Source organism: Harpia harpyja, chromosome 6 (assembly GCF_026419915.1).
Source record: "Harpia harpyja isolate bHarHar1 chromosome 6, bHarHar1 primary haplotype, whole genome shotgun sequence".
Classification (NCBI taxonomy): domain Eukaryota; kingdom Metazoa; phylum Chordata; class Aves; order Accipitriformes; family Accipitridae; genus Harpia; species Harpia harpyja.
This window is the reverse complement of record NC_068945.1, coordinates 69,199,403-69,220,307: the sequence shown is the minus strand read 5'-3', so window position 1 is coordinate 69,220,307 and position 20,905 is coordinate 69,199,403. Positions and strand designations below refer to the sequence as shown.

Sequence of the window (20,905 nt, the reverse complement as noted above, 5' to 3'; positions counted from 1 at the left end):
GGTTGCAGTTACCATCAGCTCCTGTGGTTCTCCCCATGAATGAAGGAGAAATTGAGGACTCTCTTCCCTATCAATTACATCCAATGGTTTAAGAAAAGAGTGTTCAAAGGGGCAGTTGCAAGCCAGCCCAAGCTTTGTAGACCTAAATCAGCTGAATACCAGGCAGCTGGCAGCACAGAGCAGAGGGCTTCTTTCCATATTTCCAAGCAAGTTTCTGAAATGGAGGCTGCAAACGGTCAAATACCTCTTCCTCTTTGCATCCTTACAAAATGTCCTGTTATCCACACGAAGCGAGAGAGGTAGTTGGTATTTTTTGCAAAAATACACCTTGTCTTCCTGCTCATGTGAAAGCTCTACTAGTTAAAACATGAAATAATTTGCAATCTTTGCAGATATTTTCTAATCCTGACCAGGACCTCTAATGGAGACCAGCTACATCAGATCCAGAAAGTGCAAATTTTTCCTGCAGACTCCAAAGGAATTGAAGGCAACTGGGTCAAGTGGGATTATCTATACTGCCGGTGTGTAGAGCTGAGTGAGATGTGTTTTCCTGCACTAATAGACTTTCAAAGTCATTGGCTGCTTGAGCTATTAACAGGCAAGGCTTGGTGTTTGGCGAGTATTGGCACCTACTCAAATTTCTTCAGCAACCAATTCCCCACATGAGAGCCTGCGGGTAAAGGAGGAAATCTGTGTGTAACACTGGTGTAGAGCAACTCTCAGAGCTGAAGGGATGTGGTTTTAACCCTCGATTCAGGTAGTGTAGGAAAAGTACTTGAAAAGTTAGATAGATATCAACAAAGACAAGGTACTCCAAAATGTAATATTGTAGGGGTTTTTTGTGTCTGGTAAAACACCATGATATATGTGCATGAGCATTCATGTTTTGAAAACAACCCCATGTCCTTGCATCTTACTGAAAGCTAAAAAAATTTAAGAATATGGATAGTTTGCAAGCCTGAGTTCTTCAGCATGATAAATAACTTGGTCCTACCACATAAACTGTTCCAATATATTTCTTCTAGAGTGATTACTCCATGGCTCAGATTTTAATCTATCATCTTGCCTACTTACACTATAATCACATCTGTGTGGAATTAACCGCAGAAGAAATGCCTGCTCTTTTAAAAATTTTATTCATTTATAATGGATGTTAGCATATTCTTTTTTATCCATGGATTGTAAATGGCCTTTGGCTTCAAACAGGACATCTCATTCCAGAAAGTCCAGATTAATGAAAAATTAGTCCAGCCTCGGGCTTTTCCCAAACTACCGTTCTTTTCTGCTACTGTTTTCAGAAATCCATGTCATTCCTTGTCCGAAACCTAGTGCTTTGCACCAGTTCATCGCTTCATCTCGGAATTTAATACATTAATATGACTTTGCTACTTTAAGCCACTTTCGGTCCTAACTCTGAATAATTCATTACTGGGGGTGGTGAGGGTCTTAATTTCATCCTCTTTGGCTAACTCTAGTGGCAGGACTCCACAGCTGTCACGCAGGTGTTAAAGTTCCACAGATGTGTTTGAGATGCTGTGCAAGCCCTTCCCTCGTTGTGTTCACTGTCTCCCCACCTCTCTCGAGCTCCCCTGCTCTTGGATCCTTTGCCCCATCCCAAAATCCCAGCAGCGGCCGCAGGGAGACTTTTCTCCTGCAGGAAGGACACACTTCTCAGTTGCATGTTTTCCTGTGCTTTATGCAAAGAGAAGGGGGGTTTTTATACCTTGACAATACTAAAAGGATTAATAAGAAAAGGAGGAAGCTGTAAACAAGATATACAGAGACACAAACCCAGCAGGCAAAGGTAATGACGCCAAAGATGAGAGAGAAACATCGTCACTGATGCTAATTGATGGGCTGTCAAGATACTGCAGGTGACCTGGGACTTTGTGACTGATGTGGAGGCAAACGCTCAGGTCCTGGATATTGGGGGGGGTTGGTGAAGCTGCAAACTGGTGAAGGAGTATGCAGGGGAAGAGGATCAGGGAGGAAAAAAGGAGGAATAGTCAGAAAAAGGTACACAAGGGGCCATCTGGGTGTAAACCAGGGCTGGTCAGTATGCTTGTCTGACCCAACCCTGCGCCTGGTCACCGCAGTCTGTCTGTTTTCTTATCAAACCCTTTCTTAACTACACTCTCGGCGTAATCTCACATCTCGGGGATGAAACGTGTCTAACCAGGAACAAGTTTGCCCTTTCAGAAGAAATTCCTTGCTTTAACCCCTCCAGCTTTATGCTTTCTTTTGCTATTGACTCTGGTGGCAACTTTTTAATCTGATATTTGCTTCTCTGGATCCATGCAGAAGCCCCTGACTCTGTTTGGCTGCTCAGGTTTAGCATCCTGGAAACGCACTTCACCAATACTTTATATCCTTGTTGCCATATGTATACGTTATTGAAGTTGTTACGTGCTTAATGCAAGTCTGATGAGGTCACGGTTACACCTCTGATAACCTTCAGGAGCAGCAGCAGCTGCTTAATCCTCTTCCGAACCCAGGCATGGAGGAATGATAAGAATATACTGTACAAGAAATTTTAATAACTATCTGGGGTAACGAGTCAGCATGTAGGCTACTCTATCCTCCTTACTTGTGTACACTACATCTCCAAAAACATGGTGTAGAGAGAACCACCTATAAATACCAAGCTTGGAGCCCTTAGCTGGTTTCTTCTCAGCATCTCCGCAACCCCCAGGAAGCCTTCGGGAAAGGCACCGCTGCGGGTGGGCAACGCACTCGGTCAGGACGTTCGTTGCGAATATTCATTTTCTCATGCCGAAGAGAGGAAAGCAACCATCCTCCCAGCAAGGACAAGCTCTGGGGGCTTCCCCAGGAGCGGTGGCCACCTTCCTCCAGCCCCCAGTGGCAACAGGGTGTTGCTGCCGTGCTCCCCACGCTGGGCTTCTCCCCCAAACTCAACGTTAAGCCAAGCCAAAGCTTTCACAGTCTCAGCCACCTGCAGACAGGAGATTTGCAAAATAAAAACCAATCCGCTCACAAACATGTTTTTTTTTTCCCCCAGCTTTTAGTCTGCTATAACAAGCTATTTCTTTCATGTGCTTGTAGAGGTCAATGAGAATTTCCCTACATTCATTGCAAGGGGGAAAATGTGGTTTCTTTCAAGCCTTTCCAGTGATGCAGCACCATTTGCTCTGCACAAGGCTTTTAAAGTCAAGATTTCTAACTTACCCTAATTTACAGCTTTTGGTATGAAATGGAGGCAAGCTTAATTTTACAAATATCAGCTTTAAAGATGAATGTACAGAAAGTATTTTCCCTACAACATGAAACAACCTGCCTATAATTTGTTACGCTCTCTAGCAGCAGATGAATGACATTATGCACAATTTTTTTTACCCTGGGGAAAAGAAAAAGGAAACAAGCCCCATATGATAAGACATTTATGTGCTCCTAGAAAGTGACAGTAGAAAGAGCCATACAAATCTTCCATCCTCCTTTTCATTATCAGAGAATTGAAAAATGTGAGCAGAATTAATTTTGCTTCAACAGAAATCCTCTGGGGATGTTATTTGCAAGCAAAAGGGGTTGTGGCCAAGCCTCCAGATGGAAATTTTACCTCATGTTTCATCAGTGGCTGCAATTGTGGTTATTTATTCCAGTATGAGTAACTCTTGCCTCCTAAGATCTGATTTAATAGCATAAAATAAAGGCTTGTGGCAAAAATCCACTAGTTCTCTTTGAGAAAAGGCTGCAATGCTTCTCACCAATGACCTTACAAACCGAGAACTGAAATTACCAAAAGTTAGGAAACCCAGAAGTTAAGACCCAAAGCAATCCTGAGGCAGAAAGCCCCTTTTGTGGTTTCATCAGTGCTTCCCCCTCCACCCCATCACTCCAAATGGAAAAGGAGCTGAATCTTCAAAAAAATCCCATCGGAGATCCCCTGTGAGGCCCCGAGCTGTTCACACCCCACCCGGCCTCTCGCCTGGCTCCAGCTGGATTCCTCAGCAGCAAAGTCACACTTCCAGATACCACAAATGCAACGTGGGCTCATTCCCATCATTGGGGTGTCCCACTGGGCAGCGAAACCTCTCCATTTTGACCAATTCTACCAATTTACATCCAAAAAAATGAAGTTTTCAACGTGCATCAACATGTAAAAGCTACAGCAAGCATAAATGTGGTGTATTTTTGCTTTTACCAGAAAATTGCTTTGCCTACAATGCTAAGCACTTCTTCTTCTTCATCTTCATCATCTTCTTCTTTTCCTCTTCCTCTTCTTCATTGTCTTCTTCATCATATTCTTCATCTTTTTTCTCTTCTTTGTCTTCATCTTCTTTGCCTTCATCTTCTTTGAATAATAATAATAATAATAATAATAATAATATCATCATATAATAATTATAATAATGATGATAATAATAATAATATTGGCATAATTATTATCATTATTATTCAGCATATTTAGCTTTTAAAACTCATCTGTAACACCAGTAGGATAAGGTCTTTTGCATTTATAGTCTCCTGGGTGGGAAGCAGTGTCAGGTCAACCTCATTTCATCCCTGCGGGTGCAGGTCACACTTACTTTTGCCTCTTGAAACCCTGAGGCTGCCTTGAGCGTTGGCAGTGTGCTCCCAGCAGGGATAATTATTAACACAGCACCAGAAAACCAGCTGCTTCTTCCGTTAAAGAGGCTCAGTATTTTTGTAGCTCCCATAAGACTAAATGTTAGCACTGTGATTTCTTCCTGGATAAGGAAAAACCTCCATCTCTTTTGTTTTCAGGGCTGTATTTTGATTTTTCCAGGTGCCTCTGAGCACAGTGAGCAGTGCCGCTTCGGGAGTCTGGGGCAGCGACTGCTTCTTGCCTGAACTGATTAATAGTGGGTAAGATAAAATTAGAGCAGGGATGCTAACTTGATGGGAAAACATTCCAGTTTGCAAACCTGAGCTTTACAAATGGTTTGTACTTAGCATATGCAATTAGCAGGGATGAACCGTACTCCCAAATATTCCTGTAGATAAGAACATTTTATGATGAACTCGTATCCTGAGTGGGTTATATGCACTTGGTGCAAGAACACATATATTGGAGCTGATAAGAAATGAAATCATTCCTGGCTAAATCCCCAAAGAAAAACAAAAGCAGATAAATTGTTGGGTCTTGTACTATTTTGCTGTATAAGGCATCATTTCGGTTGCTCTTAGCTGGAAGGTGAACCCAAAGGAGCATTTTTGCCCAGGAAGGAGATAGCTCCTCATCCCTGGTACCAGCATCTTGAAACAAGCAGTTTGTCTCTGAAGACACAGGACTGATCTCTAGTCCTGGCCTAGAATCCAGCCTTTCTTACCCAAAAATCTCCAGTTAGAGCCATAGTCAATAACATAACCTTTCCACATGCTACAACTAAGGAGAAACAAGCAAAACCCCAGCAGAACACCTCAACGACTTCTGCTCAACCTTCCCAAAACCAATACAAGAAGAGAAGGTGGGGGAGAGCTCAGCCCAAAAATTGTTTCTCAGATGTTTGAAGCAATTGAAAACAGACAACTCTTAAATTGTTAGCTTGGACGCGGGATAGCGAAGCCCTTTGAGAATACAGATGTGCTCAGCCCTTGGTTATCTCCATGTCCCACCACGAGGGATGCTTTAGGGTCTCATCCTTGTCTTGGTGCATGGGACAGAGACAAGGTGGGAAGGATCCTTTGATGCCGTGTTGGGGGACACTGCACAAAGGGCTCCCCGAGACAGGGCTCAGGCAGGGCTCAGCGGGGGGATGCTAGAAATCAGCAGCCACAGTCATACAATAGCTCTGATCTTTTGTAGAAAGGCTTCCTACTGAAAATGTGCCGTTCTCAGGCATCGCAATTCTCCAGTTCGGCCAGTATAAACTCTCACACATTGTTTTGCATATCTTCTTGAAGATTAGTAGCTACAGAGCTTGTTTTCACCAGGACTGCAAAAATCCCTACCCAGAAATTTATGACATGATTGGGTTTTATATGGCTGTCATGGTTTAAGCCCAGCCAGGAACTAAGCACCATGCAGCTGCTCACTCACTTCCCTGCCCGCCAGTGGGATGGGGGAGAGAATCGGGGAAAAAAAAGTAAAACTCCTGGGTTGAGGTAAGAACAGTTTAATAGGACAGAAAGGAAGAAAATAATGATAATAATAACAACAATAAAATGACAATAATAATAAAAGGTTTGGAATATACAAAACAAGTGATGCACAATGCAATTGCTCACCACCTGCTGACCAACGCCCAGTTAGTTCCCGAGCAGCGATCCCTCCCTGCCCAACTCCCTCCAGCTTAGATACTGGACATGACATCACACGGTATGGAATACCCCTTTGGCCAGTTCGGGTCAGCTGCCCTGGCTGTGTCCCCTCCCAACTCCTTGTGCCCCTCCAGCCTTCTTGCTGGCTGGGCAGGAGAAGCTGAAGAATCCTTGACTTAGGCTAAACATGACTCAGCAACAACTGAAAACATCAGTGTGTTATCCACATTCTTCTCATACTAAATCCAAAACATAACACTATACCAGCTACTAGAAAGAAAATTAACTCTATCCCAGCTGAAATCAGGACAATGGCTTTTGAAGGAATGCTTGGAGAAGAAGGGTAAAGTCTTCACAGACTGTATTTTCTTTACCAAATCCCAGTATTATTACCCTCAGCTATTTCTTGCGTAAGCTGATTGTGAAGTCTAACCTGCTGTTTGCTCTTCATAACACTCATCATGTGAAATCCCAACCTGTTCAGAGTACATAGATTAAAGACTGTGCTTAATCAACAGCAATTTAAGCACCGAGCCCTGGGTATCTGGGTTATCACTTAACTGGTGTATAACTGGTGCAGCATTTTTATCTGCATGGCCCTGAATGTTTCTAGTCATGATCCTCAGGCGTATACGCCTTGTTCTCAAGGTTTGCAGTCTCGTACGTTGCTCTTCCTAAAATACACTTGGCAGGGTCAAGTGGTTTGTCAACTAGGTTGGGCCAGGGAGGTTGATGGAGGAGGTTGATGCTCTCTCCTTGATGGGCAGAGGGAGAATTTACTCACTTCTCATGAAGAACTGCTAGTTGGCCATTAAATATTATCCTCCAAATAGCCCTTTTCCTTCCCTTTCAGAGTTATTGTGAAACTATTTCCTGATACTCACTGCCAAGACAAAATGACTTGCAGTCAAGAGAAGAGGAAACGGAGACAGACGAAGCTACAAGCAATGAGCCATAGGGTGGTTTTTGGAGGATTTGTTGTAAGCAGGATCTGTGGGAGCAGTGCAGTCCCAGGCACGCAGCAAATTAGAATCCAACTGCAGGAGCTCTGCAGATTTTCCAGGGCCTTGAGTCATAGCACGAATTCCAGTTTTGAGGTTTGCCTGGGACCAGCAAGCTCCAGCTTCCAGCATTGTGATATCTGCATCCCCAGGGTCCCCCCGCAAGGGCATCGCACCCACCCAGATGCCCCCAGGCACTGGAGGGGAGGAATTGCATCCCCCCAGGGCACTGCATTTCCCCTGGGTACCACATCCCCCTGGGCAACGCATCCCCACGCCGAGTACTGCATCACCTCCTGCCAGGAATTTCATCCCTCCCCAAGATATTGCATCCCGCTGGGACCTCATCTCCCAACCCGGGTACCACGTCCCGTTGGATGGAATTGTCCATCCCGTTGTGTTGGAATGGAAGGATACAGGCTCTTTAGGAAGGAGAGGCAGGGGAGATGAGGAGGAGGTGTTGCTCGCTATGTCAATGACCAGCTGGAGTGCGTGGAGCTCCTCCTGGGGATGGATGAGGAACCGACCGAGAGCCTATGGGTCAGGATTAAAGGGAGGGAAGGGACAGATGACATTGATGTGGGGGTCTGCTACAGGCCACCCGACCAGGAAGGCCGAGCAGATGAGGCCTCTACAGACAGAGAGGAGCAGCCTCATGTTCACATGCTCTGGTCCTCACGGGGGACTTCAACCGCCCTGATATCTGTTGGAGGCACGACACGGCAGGGCATAAGCAATCCAGGAGGTTCCTGGAATGCACTGATGGGAAATTCCTTCTCCAAGTGATGGAGGAGCCAACGAGGAGAGGGGCTGTGCTGGACCTTGTTCTCACCAACAAGGAGGGGCTGGTGGGGAATGTGAAGCTCAAGGGCAGCCTTGGCTGCAGTGACCATGAAATGGTGGAGTTCAAGATCCTTAGGGCAGCGAGGAGGGCGCACAGCAAGCTCTCTGCCCTGGACTTCAGGAGAGCAGAGTTTGGCCTCTTCAGGGATCTGCTTGGTGGAGTACCATGGGATACAGCCCTGGAGGGAAGAGGGGCCCAAGAAAGCTGGTTAATATTCAAGCTCCTCCAAGCTCAGGAGCGATGCATCCCAACAAAGAGGCAGTCAGGCAAAAATGCCAGGAGGCCTGCATGGATGTACAAGTTGCTCCTGGACAAACTCAAACACAAGACGGAAGCCTACAGAGGGTAGAAGCAAGGACAGGTAGCCTGGGAGGAACACAGAGAAATTGTCTGAGGAGCCAGGGATCAGGTTAGGAAAGCTAAAGCCCTGATAGAATTAAATCTGGCCAGGAACATCCCTTCACTGGCAGGGACTGGGAGAATGAAGAACTGCCCACTGTAGGAGAAGATCAGGTTTGAGACCGTCTAAGGAACCTGAAGGTGCACACGGCCATGGGACCTGATGAGATGCATCCACAGGTCCTGAGGGAACTGGCAAAACAAATTGCTAAGCCACTATCCATCATATCTGAGAAGTCGTGGCAGTCCGGGGAAGTTCCCACTGACTGGAAAAGGGGAGACATAACCCCCATTTTTAAAAAAGGAAACAAGGAAGACCTGGGGAACTACAGGCCAGTCAGTCTCACCTCTGTGCCCGGCAAGATCATGGAGCAGATCCTCCTGGAAACTATGCTAGGGCACATGGAGAGGTGATTGGTGACAGCCAACATGGCTTCACTAAGGGCAAATCATGCCTGACAAATTTGGTGGCCTTCTAGGATGGGGTTACAGCGTTGGTGGATAATGGAAGAGCAACTGACATCATCTACCTGGACTTGTGCGAAGCATTTGACACTGTCCCACACGACATCCTTGTCTCTAAATTGGAGAGACATGGATTTGACAGATGGAACGCTCGGTGGATAAGGAATTGGCTGGGTGGTCGCACTCAAAGAGTTGCGGTCAATGGCTCGATGTCCGAGTGGAGAGCAGTGAGGAGCGGGGTTCCTCAGGGGTCGGTACTGGGACCGGCGCTGTGTAACACCTTTGTTGGCGACACGGACAGTGGGATTGAGCGCACCCTCAGCAAGTTTGCTGACCACACCAAGCTGTGTGGTGCGGTCGACACGCTGGAGGGAAGGGATGCCATCCAGAGGGACCTGGACAGGCTCGAGAGGTGGGACTGTGCGAACCTCGTGAAGTTCAACAAGGCCAAGTGCAAGGTCCTGCACGTGGGTCGGGGCAATGAGTGGATTGAGAGCAGCCCTGCGGTGAAGGACTTGGGGGTGTTGGTTGATGGGAAGCTCAACATTGTAATGAACTGGTTAACTTTGTTCATGAAATCGCATGTGGGGGTAGAGACATTCCTTGCTTATCTAAAACCACAGTATCCAGTTAAGTACCGATGATTAACGAAAGACGTTCCACCTAACAAACAAATGACGGCGCAAACGCACACACAATGCAGAAGATACCAGCCGCCACCTGAAGGCAGATTACGACCACCTAACAACTGACGACACAAACGCACACACAATGCAGAAGATACGAGCCGTCACGTAAACAGAAACTAGAAACTGTATAAATAAAGGGACTCTTCCCCATTTTCGGCGCGAGCCTTTGGCGGAGCACTGTCTCCCCGGCCGCCCAGCGCTGTTTTGCTCTCTTATCGCTTGCTAATAAATTCGATCTTGTCATTTAATACAAATTGGCTCCTCCAATTTGTCACGAGCGTCTATAACAAACATGACCCGGCAATGGGCGCTCGCAGCCCAGAAAACCGATTGTGTCTGGGGCTGCATCAAAAGCAGCGTGACCAGCAGGTCGAGGGAGGGGATTCTGCCCCTCTGCTCCACTCTGGTGAGACCCCCCCTGCAGTACTGCGTCCAGCTCTGGGGCCCCCAACGTCAGAAGGCCATGGACCTGTTGGAGCGAGTCCAGAGGAGGGCCACGAAGATGATCAGAGGGCTGGAGAACCTCTCCTATGAGGACAGGCTGAGAGAGTTGGGGTTGTTCAGCCTGGAGAAGAGAAGGCTCCGGGGAGACCTTACAGCAGCCTTCCAGTACCTAAAGGGGGCCTACAGGAAAGCTGGAGAGGGACTTTTTACAAGGGCATGTAGTGACAGGACAAGGTGTAATGGCTTTAAACTGAAAGAAGGCAGATTTAGGTTAGATGTAAGGAAGAAGTTCTTCCCTGTGAGGGTGGTGAGGCACTGGCACAGGTTGCCCAGAGCGGTGGTAGATGCCCCATCCCTGGCAGTGTTCAAGGCCAGGTTGGATGGGGCTTGGAGCAACCCGGTCTAGTGGAAGGTGTCCCTGCCCATGGCAGGGGGGTTGGAACTCGATGATCTTCAAGGTCCCTTCCAACCCAAACCATTCTATGATTCTATGATGATTCTACGACCCTCCTGGGTATTGCCCCCCCCCCCCAGCAAGCACTGCAGTGCCCCCCGACTATTGCACCACCCCACCTACCGCTTTCTCTAGGGGTACCGCACCCCCCCCCCCCCCCCTCCGGTATTCCACCCCCTCCCTCCCCCCCCGGACTCCCCATCCCGGCAGGGCGGTCCGTCCCTCCGGCTCCGTCCCGGGACGAAAGCGAAAGCGAAAGGGGAAAGCGGGATCGGGCCACGCCGGGCATGTCCAGCGGCGCCGGCGCCGGCGGGCGGGGGGGGGCAGAGCCGCGGAGCCCCGGTGGGAGCCCCTGAGCCCCCGGGCCCGGTGCCGCCGCCGTCCCATGGCGGGGCCGCTGCTGCCGCTGCTCTGCGGTACCGTCGTCCTCCTGCTGCCCTGGGCCGCCGCCGATACCGGTAAGGGGAAGGGGGGGGGGAGCCCTCGGGGCTCCCCGGCTGGCCGCCGGCATGCCCACGGTGCTCCCCGGGGTGCCCACGCCGTCCCTGGGGTGCTCGCTCCGCTTCCAGGGGTGTCCACGCTGCTCCCCGGGGTGCCCACGCCGTCCCTGGGGTGCTCGCTCCGCTTCCAGGGGTGTCCACACTGTCTCTGGGGTGCTCGCTCTGTTTCCCAGGGTGTCCACGCCACTCCTCGGGGTGCCCACGCCGTCCCTGGGGTGCTTGCTCCGCTTCCTGGGGTGCCCATGCTCCTCCTCGGGGTGCCCACGCTGTCCCTGGGGTGCTCACTTTGCTTCCAGGGGTACCCACACTACTCCTTGGGGTGCCCACGCCGTCCCTGGGGTGCTTGCTCCGCTTCCTGGGGTGCCCATGCTCCTCCTCGGGGTGCCCACGCTGTCCCTGGGGTGCTCACTTTGCTTCCAGGGGTACCCACACTACTCCTCGGGGTGCCCACGCGGTCCCTGGGGTGCTCGCTCCGTTTCCTGGGCTGCCCATGCTACTCCCCAGGGTGCTTGCTCTGCTTCCCGGGGTGCCCACGCTACTCCCTGGGGTGCCCATGCCGTCGCTGGGGTGCTCGCTTTGCTTCCAGGGGTACCCACGCTACTCCCTGGGGTGCCCACACCATCCCTGGGGTGCTCACTCCACTTCCCGAGGTGCCCATGCTACTCCCCAGGGTGCTTGCTCTGCTTCCCGGTGTGACCACACCATCCCTGGGGTGCTTGCTCCGCTTCCCGGGGTGCCCACGCTACTCCTCAGGGTGCCCTCGCCGTCCCTGGGGTGCTCGCTTTGCTTCCAGGGGTACCCACACTACTCCTTGGGGTGCCCACACTGTCCCTGGAGTGCTCACTTTGCTTCCAGGGGTACCCACGCCGTCCCTGGGGTGCTCGCTCCGCTTCCCGGGGTGCCCACGCTACTCCTCGGGGTGCCCACACCATCCCTGGGGTGCTCGCTTTGCTTCCAGGGGTACCCACACTACTCCCCAGGGTGTCCTCGCTGTCCCTGGGGTGCCCACTCCACTTCCAGGGGTGTCCACACTGTCTCTGGGGTGCTCGCTCTGTTTCCCAGGGTGCCCACGCCACTCCTTGGGGTGCCCACGCTACTCCTTGGGGTGCCCACGCTGTCCCTGGGGTGCTCGCTCCGCTTCCCGGGGTGTCCACACTACTCCCCGGGGTGCCCACACTGCTCCCCAAGGTGCTCGCTCCGCTTCCTGGGGTGCCCACGCTTCTCCTTGGGTACCCGAGCTCCCACTCAGGGTTTCCACGCTGCACCCTGGGGTACCCACGCTGCTCCCTGCGTGCCCTCACCTCTCTCTAGGTGCCCCATGCCCACCCCCGGGGTACCCACACCGCTCCCCGGGGTGCTCAGGCTGCACCACCGTGTTCCCCTTGCACCCCCCTGGGTGCCCACCTCCCTTCCTTGGTGCCCACCCACCTCCCCACCAGTGTCCAGGGAGGCTGGGGGTAATTTTTAGGGTCCACGTGATGGGCCCGTGGGAGCTGAATCCTGCGGGATTTCACCTTGGGTGGGGTCCGCAGGTTTTCCACAGGACTGTGACTTGTCCATGGCTGACCATCGCTGCTGGACCGGGAAAGTTGCATCATGTCTCGCCTGTCCAAAAGCATAGAATCATAGAATCATTTAGGTTGCAAAAGATCTTTAAGATCATCGAGTCCAACCATTAAGCTAGCACTGCCAAGTCCACCACTAAACCATGTCCCTAAGCACCACATCTACACGTCTTTTAAATACCCCCAGGGATGGTGACTCCACCACTTCCCCGGGCAGCCTGTTCCAATGCTTGACAACCCTTTCGGTGAAGAAATTTTTCCTAATATCCAACCTAAACCTCCCCTGGCACAATTTGAGGCCGTTTCCTCTAGTCCTGTTGCTTGTTACTTGGGAGAAGAGACCGACCCCCACCTGGCTACAACCTCCTTTCAGGTAGTTGCAGAGAGCGATAAGGTCTCCCCTCAGCCTCCTTTTCTCCAGACTAAACAACCCCAGTTCCCTCAGCCGCTCCTCACAAGACTTGTGCTCTAGACCCTCCACCGGCTTCGTTGCTCTTCTCTGGCCACAGCAGCTTCAGGAAAAATCACCATCACGGCTCAGCGCAGTCAGCGGAGCAGCCAGGGATGCTGACAGCTCCGGGGAGCCGCTGGCGGCAGCGGCAAGACCATTAGGACATAAATAACTGAAAATGGGGGAATTGCGAAGGAGTTGCATGGAAGCGCAAGAGATAAGGCTGGAAGGGAGCGCAGAGCTTCGGGACAGCTTTAGTGCTCTCCCTTCTCTGGGCTCCCGTCTGCTGCTGAAGCTGCAACACCCTAGAAAATGAATTTATTCCTATTTCTAAACAGCCAGCAGGTGCAGTGAGGGCTGTAAAATGACTCCAGTGGCAAAAATAATGCAGATACATCTCAGGAACAGGCTAAAAATAGCTGTCCCTGAAGTCAATATCCTCTGATGGCCCCGTCCCGGACCTGCAGACAATGTTCCTGGTAGTGGTGATGCAATCAGGACCATCGTTTGGGGTAGAAAATGTGGTTATCTGGGGTGTTAGAGAACAAGAATAATATTTATTGCTTTTAATTGACTCGATGGATAGATAATTTGGGAGGTGTCGCAGCCCCTCTGTGCCAGCCGTGCCGATGCGTCCTGCAATGATTGCGCTGGGCATCACGTCCTCTCCTGCTTCCCACCCCCGGCACAGCCATTCCATTGTAAATGTTTTTCAGTTAAAAACGTGAAAAAGTTATATTTATTTCTGTGATTTTGACGTTTCTCGTGAATTCCCCAGTCTTGGGCACAGACTTCTGAAATGTCTTTCTCCACTTTTTTTAGCTTATAGTTTTTAAACCAGTAGCAGAAAATGAGCACCGCTCTGGCCCTTTTGTTGATAATCTTCAAAGAAAAATGGTCAAGGTTTCCTGGTGTGGATTCTCCGGTGTCTAGTTGTGGTTGTGCATCCCCCTGCAGCCCACGAAGCTGGAGGGGGACACCTCCGTGACGTGGGATGACGGCACGTGGCATCATCTCCATCCCTGGGACTCACCCCGGCCGTGTGCCCGGTGCCTGCGTGGTTTGCTTCCTGACGTGCCAGGACAAGCTCCCCCTCACCGGCATCATTTGAGATCGCTGGCGGAGAAAAACAAAAAGCAAAGTGAAAACATGAATTAACCATGCAAAGACAACCCCCCCCCCCCGAATATCGTGCATGTGTTTCAACCTGGAAATCTAATATCCGTGGGATGGAGGGAATTCAGATGGAAATAAGGCAGCCAGAGGTATTTTCCCAAGAAGGCTGGTAGCCGGCACCGTGGCTCATTTCGGAGGTTGGGTAACGATGCGATGAGTTTTTGAGCACTTGGGCTGACACATCAATGGGAAAATTCAACCTGCAAAGCTCAGAGGGAGAGGAGACAAGCAGAGAGATGCTTTTGGCCATCCTGGAAGAGTCTTGTGGGCTTTTCCTTGAATTAACAGGAAAACAGAAGACAGATCTTGTTTCTTTTCTGCGTGCGAATTCCTGACAGTGCCCAGTTCCAGGGAATTTTATCAATCTGCTTCAGTAAAAAAGCAAATAAGAGAGGGAGAGGCTTGTAGTTACTGCAGATCTCCTTGCTTGGAAGCGAGAGCTTTATCACGGTCACAGCTTTCCCCATCCATCCGTGCTTTACACCATTTCCAATTCACTGCCGAGTTATAAAAGAAAGCCTAAATCTTGGCCATGCACCTCCAGGGCCGTAGTGGCGCTGGAAACCTGAATCCCCAAAGATTTCCTCCCCTTTTCCCCCTTGGCATGTGTTTTGTCTCATCAAACAAACTGAAATCAGTGCAGCGATGGCATGAGATACCAGGGTTGTGATCCTGGAGAGCAGAGACACGGGGCTCTTGCCATCGAAGGACTTGGGCATTTTTTTGGAAGAGGAGATTATTTTACAGTCAAATCAACCAGAAAAAAAAGGCCTTTGGTGGGATTAGGATGATGAGATCAGGTTTTAAAGCTGAAAGGCATAAGCAGGACTCACAGGTCCCTGCTTTTCCTGGACATTTTTGATGCTTTTGGCTGGATTTCCCGGTATGCTTCCTTTGTAGATGTGGCTGTGGGTTGTCTTCACACTGGAAGACTTTTTGTTCCGTTTATGGCACAGCTTCAGGTCTGGCGACGTGAAACGGCCCGTGGAATTTCCTTGAAACACTCCCAGAGATTTCGCCGCCGCCGCCTTGAGAGGAGGCTGAGAACTGACATGGCTCAGCACACGTGTAGCCACTGCATTGCTCCTGCTCTCCGGGCACGGCGGCTGCAGCATTTTGGGGTGTCCCAATGCTGGGGGACACAGCACAGACCCAGCCAAGCACCGAAACGGAGCAGAGCCCCCCACCCCGGGATGTTCTGGGGATACATAACAAATTGGGGCAGGAGATTTTTATCTCCGGGTGTTTTGGGTGCATGTGGTGTTCCTGTCCCCACTGCCATCGCACTCCTGTCCCCAGTGGCCTCCTGTCCCCATCACCGACGCATTCCCATCCCTGTTGTGCTCCTGTCCTCGCTGCCATTGCGCTCCCATCACCATCCTGCTCCCGATCCCAGCCCAACCGTACGTCCCTCCGTACCAAATGTGCATCATCCCGGCTGGGCACCGCTCCATCCCAGCTGGGCGACGCTTCGTCCCGGCTGGGCATTGCTCCATCCGTGCATCACATCCTAGCCACGCATCGCTCCATCCCGGCCATGCATTGCTCCATCCTGGCCATGTATTGCTCCATCCCAGCTATGCATCACATCCTGGCCATGCATTGCTCCATCTCGGCCGTGCATCACATCCCAGCTGTGCATCGCTTCATCCCGGCCGTGCATTGCTCCATCATGGCCATGCATCGCTGCATCCCAGCCGTGCATCGCATCCTCGCCATGCATCGCTCCATCCCAGCTGTGAACCGCTCCGGCCTGGCTGTATACTGCTTTATCCGCACTGCGCATCTTTCCATCCCGGCCCTGGAGCACCACCTCTCCACAGCGGCTCACGTCAGGGGACAGGAGCTGGCAGCGGCCGGGGTCACGGGTGAGCCATTCCCACGCTGTGGCAGGGGTCCAGGCGTGGGCACGGTCTCAGGGCAACTGAGATACTTTCTCCGTTGCACCAGAGAAAAGAAGTGAAATTGTAATACCCTCTTACGAAACCGACCTCAAATCAAAGGCAAAGGGGAAGCACGAACCCTTCTGGGGATAAGAAAAGCCACAACCTGTAGCCCATCACCACCCCATTGCCCGGCCACGTGATGCTCAGATTCCAGCCGCTTCCAGGGCCGTGGGCTGCAACCTCCGGCAGGTAAAAACCCTGGGAAGTGGTTGGAGGATTCACGCAACACTTGGAATTTTTCATGTCCAACTGCAAAACGAGCAGAGAAAAAAGGGAGAGGCGAGCGTGGCCGAAATGCAGCAGCTGGTGACAGGATGCAGCTGGGGCTGCTGGCCCGGGACGGTCACTGCAAGGGGATGAATTTCTGCAAAAAGTCTTCAGCAACCAGAGGGGCCGCTACAAGTGACCACAAACGTGCTGGAAACGGAGTTTTCTGCTTCTCCGTCCCCCGTGCACAGGCACAGCCATCTCACCGCTGTCTTTTTCCAGGCTGGATGAGGCTCTCCCAGCCCTAGGACAGCACCAGTAACCACCTTCCCACCCCCTGGCAGGATTTGACCACCTTGGGTGCCGTTCAGCCCAGCGAGCCGGGGCCAGAGGTTGCCTAATCTCCCTCTTGTGATCTCCATCTCTTTTTTTCCCCCCCCCCGGTTCCAGCGCCAGCGCGATGCAGCCGCCCCAAGGACGTGGCCAACGCGCACATCGACGCGGGCAACAACACGCTGCTCAACACCCGCCTGCGCTACACCTGCAACCCGGGCTACAAGCGCAAAGCCGGTACCTCCAGCCTCATCCAGTGCATCCTCCGCGACGGTTCCACTGAGCCCGACTGGACCCACACCACGCTGCAATGCATCCGTAAGCCCTCGCTCGGCAGCCAGGACGCGATGGGGACCGGGGAGGGGGGAGAATTCCATCACCGACGTGGCAGAGGAGGATGCAGGGTGACGTGGGTGCTGCCATCGATGGTTTCTCTGTGTTGTGTCTTCCCGAAGGGGACCCGGCTCTACCTCCGCAAACCCCCAGCCCCGAGCTCCCGACCGTGCCGCGCACCGAGGGGACGACCCAGAAGGGTGAGGAAGGGGCAAACGCAGCCCACGGGGGTTGGTTTGGGACCGCCGTGACTGCGGTCACGGCAAAACCACAACCACCGTGGTGTGGAAAGCAAAATATTTCAATGGTGCGATCAAATTAAGTCAATTGCGTGAAATTATGCCATTTTGTACCTGCTGGATGGGCTGCATCGCCCTCGCTGCAACCTGCCCAAAGCAGGCACGAGGCTGAACACTGAAATCATAGCGCTGCCTGGAGCGTGCCTTTTAATTTTTGAAATTAAAACGTTTTACACCATTTTCCCAGCAGGAACCACCGATGCCAGCCTGACCTCCAAGCCCTCTCCAGCAGCAACACCTGGGCTGCCGGGAGCTGCCGGCCGGTCACCCATGCCACCAGCGACTGATGGGCCGTCACCGGAGAAGTCCACGCTGCCAGAGATGCCCCCAGGGCTACAGACATCCACACCGGGAGAGGGGATGGCCCCAGGGTCATCTCTGGGGACAACCCCGCTGCCCACCGCCCCCACGGACCATGCTGCAGGTCGGGCCACCTGCCTAGGGAAAGATAACCTTCCAACAGGGCTAGTTTCAACCGGCAAAGGCTCTTTTACTTTTTCAATGCATTTTTTTTTTCCTTCTCTCCAAACCCCTTTTTAGTGAGGGTCCCCCCAGCATCCCCGCCTTTCCTAGCTTTGCAGCTAAAAATCTCCATTTCTCTCTTCTTTTCCAGTCTCCATCCAGACCCTGGCCTCTTCCATTGGTAAGCCGGGCAAAAAGCTTATTTTGGCAAGCAAGGGCTTATTTTCTTTATTTTTTAGCTCAAAAGCCCTCCTCGGGGCTGTGGGAGGTTTATGCCGTGGTCGAGGGCGATGCCTCCGAGGGAGGAAGGATGCAGCACCCAAATTTCCTCCCAGGGTGGGGAGGGCACCTTGTGAACACGCACAAAGCATTTTTGGCTCTTTGCGGAATCATTTTGCTTGAGCTGGGCCATGCCTCGGGCCACACGTTGGAAGATGCTCATCAGTCACCGCATCTCCCCTGCAGGGCTCCCGGTGCTGGTGGTCGCCGGTATCGTGGCCTGCTGCTGCTGGAGGATGAAAACGTAAGCGTGCCGAGCCCCACGAGGTCTTTCCACCCCGGTGATGAGTTGTCCTTGGCCTCTGCGCTTTCCTGAAAGCCGAGGGAAAAGCCTCGGGATGCCGGTGACGCTCCTCTCCCTTCCGCAGGCGCACGGGGCAGAGCTACGCGGTGCCGGTGACGGCCATCCCCATGGTGGCTCCCGCTGCCGAGAACGATGAGATGATGCCGCCTGGCGTCTTCCCCACGGGCTGAGTACCCACCACCAGGCAACTCAGTGCACCCACTAGCCCGGAGGATGCTCGGGGCTTGGATGGAAAGCCCAGACGCTTCCTCGAGCGGCTGCGGCACGTGGCAGAGCATGTCCCGGGCCCCAGCCGTCCTCCGTGCAGAGCATCCTCACCCCGGGGACACGCAGCTGCTCTTTCCGACCTGAACAAGTGACTCCTGTGGATGAGACGACTCCAGCACCCAAAGGTGCGCGGGTGTCCCATCTGTGTGGCTGAATGGTGGGTGGGTGAGCCCCCACCAGCACCCCGGGTGGCGTGGAGGCGGGGGATGTCCTGCGTCAGGAGCCAGAATTCGGAGGAGGTGGTCCTGCAGGTGCTGGCGGTCAGCGGGGAGTGGAGGTGCCTGCCCCAGTGGAGGGTGTTTGGGGTGCAGGGGGTAGGGTTTGGGTGTCAGGGGTGAAACTGGGCTACCCTGCCCCGAGTAGCGCCCATCCCCTGGTCAGGAGCAAGGCCAGAATTGGGCCAGCTGGACGCTAGCCCCTTCCTTAGAGCTGCTTTGCCCCCAGATTGCCCCAAAACCCAGAGAGCGGCGCTGCTCATGGAAGACAGAGAGAGAGGGACCCAGCTAAGCATCCCTCTGCCACATCCTCACCCCCTTCCTGCTCTCTTGCAGCCATTCACCAGTGAACCCACAACCGCAGCGAAGAGTGCTGGTGCCCACCCGCCACGGTCGCAGGGGTCGGCCCTCGCACGCAGCTCAGGGATCCTTCGGAGGCACTTTCGGCACCGACCCCACGTGCCCACCGGCTCCGGCCGCTTGCAGGGGACCACAAGCAGGAGCGATTTCGCTATAGACACTATCAATGACTGAAGGCAGTAACACGACCTAGGAAATATTTTCCTTTGCGTGTTTTCCCTTTGTCCATCACCAGTTGTTATCCACTCGTTTCCCCCTTGCTACAGAATGGGCAGCTTTATACTGGTGCCATTTTATGTATAAAAGTGTACATATTGTATGTAAAACAATGCATACACAGCAGTTGATTTTTTTTGTCTGGTCGGGCGTCTCGGCAGCCGTGATGGTGGGGAGGACAGCGGGGACAGACGTGAGCTGGGTTGGGGTGAAATCCATCTCCACGGCAGCAAGGGCTCACCGGCCACCAGTGGTGCCATGCTCCAGGGCAAAGGGTGAGGGCAAGGTGGCAGCTGCCATCACTCATTTGGCTCAGCTGGATGGCAAAAGGGTTTTCAGTAGTCAGCTGGAAAGCAGTAGGTATCTCGCAACTTAACTTCCAGGTCCTTTCCTCACCGCTGCATCTTGTCCTCCTGTTTGTGCCATCGCTCCGGACCGTCAGAGCTGGAGGAAGCAGCACTTTGGATGCGTGACAGACCAAACCCTCCGGCAATGGCACTGCCTCTCCACAACGTACCACAGGATGGTTGGAAAACAGGTGAGGCTGGAAGGAATCGCTGGAGGTACCTGGTCCAACATCTGCGCTGAGCTTTGCGGTCACCTCCAACATCCAAGTCCTGGGTGAACTGCCTGCACTTAGGTGGGCAGAAGAGGTAAAGCCTTTTGAAGTCAGTGCTTCGAAAGTGAAAGGAGAGCCAGCTAAGCAGTTACCATTCAATGAATAACCATGGAAATCAACAGGATGCACGAGCTTCCTCCAGCAGGCATGGCTCACGGCTCTGGGCCCATGTCCAAGAGCAGATCTCTTCTGAAATTGGTTTCGGTTTTGATCTCCACATGACACAGGCTCTGGTACAATGAGCAACGGTGTCTTCAAGTGGAGAGCGTAAACCGCCACCTGATTTACAAGAGCACCATGCTGCTTGCACCACTGCTACTGTGATGGCTGGTAAATAAATGCAACTCAAGATGACTTCTTAACAGAAGGGAAGAGAAAAAAGAAAGCGTTAAGGCTTTCTTTTTTTTTTGGTTACAAATTTAATTTCAGGATTAAAAGCGCTCTCCAGTTTGTCTCTGAGTTAAGACTGAAACCAAACCAAAGCAGTTCTTCAGATGCTGCCTCTCTTCTTCTCTTATGGTTTGCTGTAGGGAGAAGGGAAACAGAGTTTAGGGAAACCCCTTGGCTGCAAGTAAGGAAAATTAATTCAGCTGGGAGAGACTAATGACTTCCTTCCAGAGCTGATAGTAAAAAGTCCATTTTCTAGGAATAAAGTGTTCCTTTGGGTACTTTTCAGCATCGCACTTCCTCTTCTTCTGGTGGCTTAGAGGGATTTCACCAAGGCATGATGTAATGGAATAGGCAAGGATATCCTGGCAGTTTGGTCACTGGAGGTGTTTTCCTGGTGACAGAGGTAACAGAGGGGTAATGCTCAAAAAAAAAAAAAAAGCCATCCCA

The 20,905-nt window shown here is 52.1% G+C and overlaps 1 protein-coding gene and 1 long non-coding RNA gene across 4 annotated transcripts; one reads left to right on the top strand and one right to left on the bottom strand.

Moving 5' to 3' along the window:
- The first annotated feature begins 10,817 nt into the window (after positions 1-10,817).
- IL15RA (interleukin 15 receptor subunit alpha) lies at positions 10,818-19,917 on the top strand. Of its 3 annotated transcripts, XM_052789379.1 has the most exons (8): positions 10,818-10,994; positions 16,832-17,032; positions 17,170-17,247; positions 17,534-17,770; positions 17,960-17,989; positions 18,274-18,331; positions 18,456-18,783; positions 19,210-19,917. In XM_052789379.1, the coding sequence occupies exons 1-7, from the start codon at positions 10,922-10,924 to the stop codon at positions 18,559-18,561; spliced, it is 783 nt and encodes a 260-aa protein (XP_052645339.1). In that variant the 5' UTR covers positions 10,818-10,921; the 3' UTR covers positions 18,562-18,783; positions 19,210-19,917. The 3 variants fall into 3 exon arrangements, with proteins under 3 accessions (XP_052645339.1, XP_052645337.1, XP_052645338.1); XM_052789377.1 differs by lacking the exons at positions 10,818-10,994; positions 17,170-17,247; positions 17,960-17,989; ... (1 more) ...; positions 18,456-18,783; positions 19,210-19,917 and having other exon boundaries at positions 15,201-17,032; positions 17,537-17,558; XM_052789378.1 differs by lacking the exons at positions 10,818-10,994; positions 17,170-17,247; positions 17,534-17,770; ... (2 more) ...; positions 18,456-18,783; positions 19,210-19,917 and adding an exon at positions 15,201-16,363 and having other exon boundaries at positions 16,832-16,916.
- Positions 13,590-14,615, bottom strand: LOC128142812 (uncharacterized). Its single transcript, XR_008235516.1, has 2 exons — positions 14,260-14,615; positions 13,590-14,168 (listed from the first exon to the last, which is right to left on the bottom strand). It is a non-coding gene; the product is annotated as an uncharacterized LOC128142812 (long non-coding RNA).
- Positions 19,918-20,905: the final 988 nt, after the last annotated feature.

Excerpts from the sequence above, each read along its gene's own strand:
- IL15RA (XM_052789377.1), top strand. The coding sequence starts at position 15,358 with ATGCTGGGGGACACAGCACAGACCCAGCCAAGCACCGAAACGGAGCAG.